General features: G+C 40.3%; 1 protein-coding gene across 6 annotated transcripts in view; it reads left to right on the top strand.

The window, feature by feature from the left end:
- The window catches only part of SLC36A4 (solute carrier family 36 member 4), a 44739-nt gene extending 39597 nt beyond the window's left edge, over nt 1-5142 (top strand). For all 6 annotated transcript variants that reach the window (XM_039338134.1, XM_039338133.1, XM_039338135.1 and 3 more), the window contains one exon: nt 3104-5142. In XM_039338134.1, the coding sequence (XP_039194068.1) occupies nt 3104-3411 (308 nt within the window). In that variant the 3' untranslated portion in view covers nt 3412-5142. The remainder of the gene's footprint in view (nt 1-3103) is intronic.
- The last annotated feature ends 858 nt before the right edge of the window (nt 5143-6000 follow it).

The raw sequence follows: 6000 nt of genomic DNA on the forward strand, positions 1-6000 counted from the left end.
TATGTAGTTACGTAGTTTATAAAGAGGAAAGAAAAATAAAATAATCCACAATATTGAGAAATTCTCTTTAAATGGTGTGTCTTTTTCTCCTATAAAGTTAGAGTTGGAGGAATATTCCATCTTCCTTCTGCCGATGCAAATAATTATTGCCATCTCTATCATGGTTGCTGTCCAACCATGACCGAACTATAATTTCTAAAATTCTGGGCCCCATGTGCTGGGAAATCTGGGAGTATAGTCCCAAATCTAACAAATAATGGAGGAAACTTGCTTTAATGTTGTTTGTTTAGGAAATAGATTAAAATATTAGTCTAAAGCAGGGGTTCCCAACCAGGGGTGCAAGACGATATTCCAGGGAGTGCAAAAAGTTGAGTTTTCAAAATTATAGTGTATGTGCATAATTCATTACCATTATTTCAAACTTTTGTAAGGGGTGCGAGAATATATCAGAAGCGTTCTAGGGGGGCGGGGTATAGAAAAGGTCGGGAGCTGCTGCTATAAAGTATGCTACCTTGTTTCCCACTGTGTTTTACGAAAAGTCTGATGTTAAAGCTATCATGTGTCTAGATCAGGGGTCTGCAACCTTAAACACTCAAAGAGCCACTTGGACCCGTTTCCCAGAGAAAACAAAACACTGGGAGCCACAAAACTTGTGTGAGCACACGCACACATGCAAGGGGTGGGGAGCTTGTTTGAAGAATTTAATTAAAAAGAAATAGAGGCTGCTGTCATGAGTTCTCTCCCTCCCTCCCTCCCTCCCTCCCTCCCTCCCTCCCTCCCTCCCTCTCTTTCTCTTTCCTCTCTCTCTTTCCTCTCCCCCTCTTTCTCTTTCTCTCTTTCTTTCCTCTCCCCCTCTCTCTTTCTCTTTCTCTCTTTCTTTCCTCTCCCTCTCTCTCTTTCTCTTTCCTCTTTCTCTCTTTCCTCTCCCTCTCTTTCTCTCTCTCTCTCTTCCTCTTTTTCTCCCTCTCTCTCCCCCTTTCTCTCTTTCTCTCTCTTTCCTCTCCTTCTCTCTCTCTTTCTCTCCCCCCTCCCTCTCTCTGATCATCTGCTCACCTGGCAAGATGGTTTTAGGCTCTTCCCCAACAAGCTGACACACATTCTTATTGGTCTGGCTCTCTCTTGCCCTTCCTGCTTCCTGCAGAGATGCCGCAAAGAGAGGAGCCCCGCCTAATAAGTTTATCAGCTCATCAGAGAATGTGAGGCCATTCTCTTTTACACACACACACACACACACAGAGAGAGAGAGAGAGAGAGAGAGAGAGAGAGAGAGAGAGAGAGAGAGAGAGAAGGGAAGTGCAAGTGCCTCTCTCTGTCTCTCTCTCTCTCTCTGCAAATGGCGGAGGAGGCTGGGAGCTACAGGAGAAGGCTGACCCGTGGTTTAGGTGCTTCAACTGCATTCAGTAGATTGGAGCTACCTTTAATTGTGAGTCCTTGAAGCTTTTGTTGTGTTGGCCTATTGATTTAACATTTTGTCTCATCTTCGATGGGCAAAGGTAAGTATCTCACAGCTTAAATGAAGTTTGAATAACTTGAAAAAGGAGCATGATCAAATTTAATAGTTCAGAATTTTGAATGCCTATACTTAATTCTACTGTTCACCCCAGCCTTTAATGTTTCTGGGGTTCCAACAGCATCGAAAGTGCTACAATTGTTAAGTGAATGGCTGCCGTTATTAAATTACTAATATGGTTGTTAAAGTACAAAAGAATTGAGGCCTTTGAACTATGGTGCTGGAGAAGACTCCTGCGAGTCCCCTGGACTGCAAGGTGATCAAACCGGTCAGTCCTAGAAGAGATCAACCCTGACTGCTCTTTAGAAGGCCAGATCCTGAAGTTGAAACTCAAATACTTTGGCCACCTAATGAGAAGGAAGGACTCACTGGAGAAGAGCCTCATGCTGGGAAAGATTGAGGGCAATAGAAGAAGGGGACGACAGAGAATGAGATGGCTGGATGGAGTCACTGAAGCAGTAGGTGTGAACTTAAATGGACTCCAGAAGATGGTAGAGGACAGGAAGGCCTGGAGGAACGCTGTCCATGGGGTCACGATGGGTCAGACACGACTTCGCAATTAACAACAACAACAAATGAACTGTTGTAAATTGAGGACTACCTGTAATGCTTTGATTCCTTTTCTTATTAGGATTAGTTCTAGAATACGATTGTTTAATTTTTAAAGTTAGGGAACTACAACTTCCAGGTCAGCAGGGTGAAGAGGTCCAGGAAGATTGCATTAAATGTTTTTGCCTTCGGTGCCTGGCATATTCCTCTGCTACTTAAGATTTGGCATGGTCTCACTTTCCTTTGTAGAGATTAATTTGGTTTTAGCTATTGAAGGGAGAGGTGTGTCCACCTCTAAACACGAAATTGGCTCTTCTCTTTCAGATCTTCAAATATCTCCAGCCTGGGATGTCAAAACGCATTCAAGAGATGCCTATTTCTCTTATTTCTTCCTTTTCACAAATTTGTATTAGTTTATCAAAATAAAAAATGCAAAAATGCAAAGAAAAATGAGAATCGTAGGAAAATAGGGAAGGGGAAGAGGAAGAGAAAAAAGCGTAGGGAAAAAGGAAAAAAAGAATAACAGAATAACAGAGTTGGAAGGGACCTTGGAGGTCTTCTAGTCCAACCCCCTGCTCAAGCAGGAGTCCCTATACCAGCATCGACTTCTGACTCTTTTTGTTGCAGGAGAATAAGCTTATAACGTACAACCTCAATTTTTTTACTTTTACATAATAATATATACTAGCTGTTTCTATAAGAACAATTAGCAAAATTCAAAACCAAAGTTTCAATTTTTTTTCCACCTCAGGCACCAAGTCCAAAAGCTGGTTTTCAAGCAGAAATAAAATGAGTATATAACATTATTTAAATTCTGTTTGATTTTAAATATAATTAATTCTTTTCTTTAATCCAGGCAGTCAATGTAATCATCTCTGCTAACCCCACCAATTTTTGCAGCCGTTCGTCTATGGTGGGAATCATGGTAGCCTTCCATTTTTGTATATAGAGTGTTCTTATTGCTGTCACAGATACCATATTTCCTAAGCAATAATGAATTTTCCCTTCTGGACTCTCTCTTTCTTTCTCTCTCTCTTTTTCCAGGTGCTATAGCAATATCCATCCCTCGTCTAGACATCGTGATCTCGCTCGTTGGAGCCGTAAGCAGTAGCACTTTGGCTTTGATCATGCCCCCGTTGATTGAAATCCTCACCTTTTACAAGGAGAAGCTAAGTGTATGGGTGATCTTCAAAGACATTTCCATAGCCTCCCTTGGCGTGATCGGTTTCATAGCTGGCACATATGTAAGTGTTAAAGAGATTATCTGCCCCACAACTTTGTTTTTTGAGAATGGTACGGTTGGTTCAGCAACCTTCTTCAACGCTTCCCACTTGGCCAAGGATGCCAATTAATGTCAGAAGATTGTGGGCCTGTTGAATTTCGTAATAGATGCGTGTTTGCAAACCAAAGAGATTCCAGATGGACAGGTTTTAAAAGAGAAAATGGTTGGAAGAGGGATTTCCCCCCCCCTCACCCCCCAATGAAATCTGCTCCTTTGGAGGATACAACTTATTCAAGATTTTTCTTCTCTTCCGTTCAAGCATCATGGACTGCTGTGTATTTATTTGCAGAAGGGACCAGAAATCAAAAACACTTCTTGATATCATGTTTGGACATCTCACATTGAGAGAATAATCCCTTCCAACTTCTTTATTTAAAGTTAAGCCAGTCTTTTGAGATCCTCTCCGCGTAACTTCGGAGATTAACAAGGTTTATGCAAAAATCTGGATATCGTCTCTCTCTCTCTGTGTGTGTGTGTGTATTGTGTAAATCTTTTATGTTTTGAATTTTATGTATCTACTTGGTATACAAGTAGAAAAGCTTTCCAGTGGATTCTATTCCCCAAGTAGACAAGGATTTGAGCCCATTCCATCACTGCAGTTTTTCCTCCGTGAGATTAGACCTGATGTCCCTGAATTAACAGCCTCCATGGTTTATCTTGGTAGAGTAAGATAAACTCATCATATTAGTAATTTCTCCTAATGTCTGCAAAGAAATATGTCTTCAGACTTAGGTCTCGGTTATGCAGATGGTTTACATGATGTGAAGGAACAAGAATGATGCAGTTTTGGAGAGGCAAAAAAATAGCTTGGCTCTTGGTAACAGAGTCAAGCCACAATTGTGGATTATCAAAGGACAGTTCCCCCCCAGCATGCATAAGAGTAATATTACAGTTCCACAGAAAGCTGTATTTTTCTATTTATTTCTAACTACATAGAGCACTTCTATATTTGTATGTAAGCACTGTTTGGTTGCAAATGAGATATATCTGTAGAATTTTACTTTCTATGGAAATCATACGTATGTATCCTTTATGCTTTAAACTGTTTTTTTTAAAGAATACAAGTTTTGATAATATGAAGGTGCCATAAAAACTCCTGTTCATAGTAAACCAGTTGAAAACAATTAAACTTAATAATAGCCATGATTTGATCTTAGAAATTTCAAGGAGTATATTCTAAAAATGACGAAGTCTGGTCTTAACAGTTTGAATCCATTCATGTCTTGGGGCGACCTATTCTTTCTAAACCTTTCTCACTCTCAATTTGCTAAAGACCTGAATAAGAAGAAAAGGACTATATCTTCTGTTTTGCTTGCTTTTGGCCATAATAGTATACCCTGAAATTGTCATAGGCTGTTATTGTCTTTGTTCCCATGAAATTTCATAATCCAAAGCGAGCAGAAGAGCAGATACACACAATCTTATGATGTGAAAGATTCAATAAAATAGGAAGTCTTCCTCTGCATTATGCATTGATAGGCTGTTTTGGAGTCTGTATTACAGACCTTTTGTGTTTTTCGTTCATCTGTACACAGTATTCATACATCATACGGCATTAACATACAAGATATGTCATACAACTTCACCTTATCCTGCCTGGGATTTATATTCTTTGCTAAAGTCTTTGATTCCTTCTTGAACCTCTTTCTCTGAGGCATTCCACCTTTGGAAGACCTAGCTGGAGGCAGGGAGAAGGGGAGGAAGAAAGCAACACAATTCTTTTCCTAAAAGTTGTGGAAAGGATTGTTGCCATGTTATTCTTCGCTTTGGTTGCTGAATTTTGTGCATTCAAGGCCTCCAGTTTTTCTGGACTGCAAAAAAACAACGGGAGCTGTGCTAACTCTGTAGTTTTAACCAATGACTCTGCAGTCCTTAAAGTAAAAAGCATAACTTTCAAGTTATGTTTTCTTGATCTGTTATCCATATTCTTTTTCCTGATTGGTCTGTGAACTTGAGGTTACTTTTTACTAGACATCAGAATTTTGGAGTATACAAATTTCACTGCACCAAACGAGTTAAAAAATGTATATTGCTATAACAGTGATGCTTATAGCTGAAAACATGATCAGCGGCCAGTATTTTTAAGCCTGACTGCTTTAGTCATGTAAAAGGAGGATGAGCTCCAATTTTCAAGCAAGACCTTTCAAGCAAGCATCTCTAGACACCCTCTGAACCAGGGCTTCTCAACCTTGAGAACTTGAAGAAGTGTGGACTTCAGTTCCCAGAATTCCCCAGCCAGTCATTGCTTGGCTAGGGAATTCTGGGAGTTGAAGTCCACACATCTTCAAGCCGCCAAGGTTGAGAAACACTGCTCTGACGGTACATTTCAACTATTTACTGCAAGTAAATAGGTGTGGAGCCGTATTCTTAACCCCAATATCTGACTGAGCGGGCGTATCTTCAGATTGAAGGTACTGCTACAATTGCATCTGCATTGGCTCTCAGCCTAAACAGTTGTAAAAGAATAATTTTAATCTATTCGTCTTACTTGCAGAGAATGCCAATTCTGGTTTCTCTCCCCCTTTTGGTTTTGCCGGTGCATTTACAAGATTCAGAACTGCTTTGGGTGCATTTACAAGATTCAGAACTGCCAGACACACCCAAAAGGTCCATGCTTTGTCTCTTGAACTGTGCTGGGAATCTTCGCCAATATGCCGAA

This window comes from Crotalus tigris, unplaced genomic scaffold (genome assembly GCF_016545835.1).
Source record: "Crotalus tigris isolate CLP2741 ecotype Arizona unplaced genomic scaffold, ASM1654583v1 scf7180000017691.523996, whole genome shotgun sequence".
NCBI classification, from domain to species: Eukaryota; Metazoa; Chordata; class Lepidosauria; order Squamata; family Viperidae; genus Crotalus; species Crotalus tigris.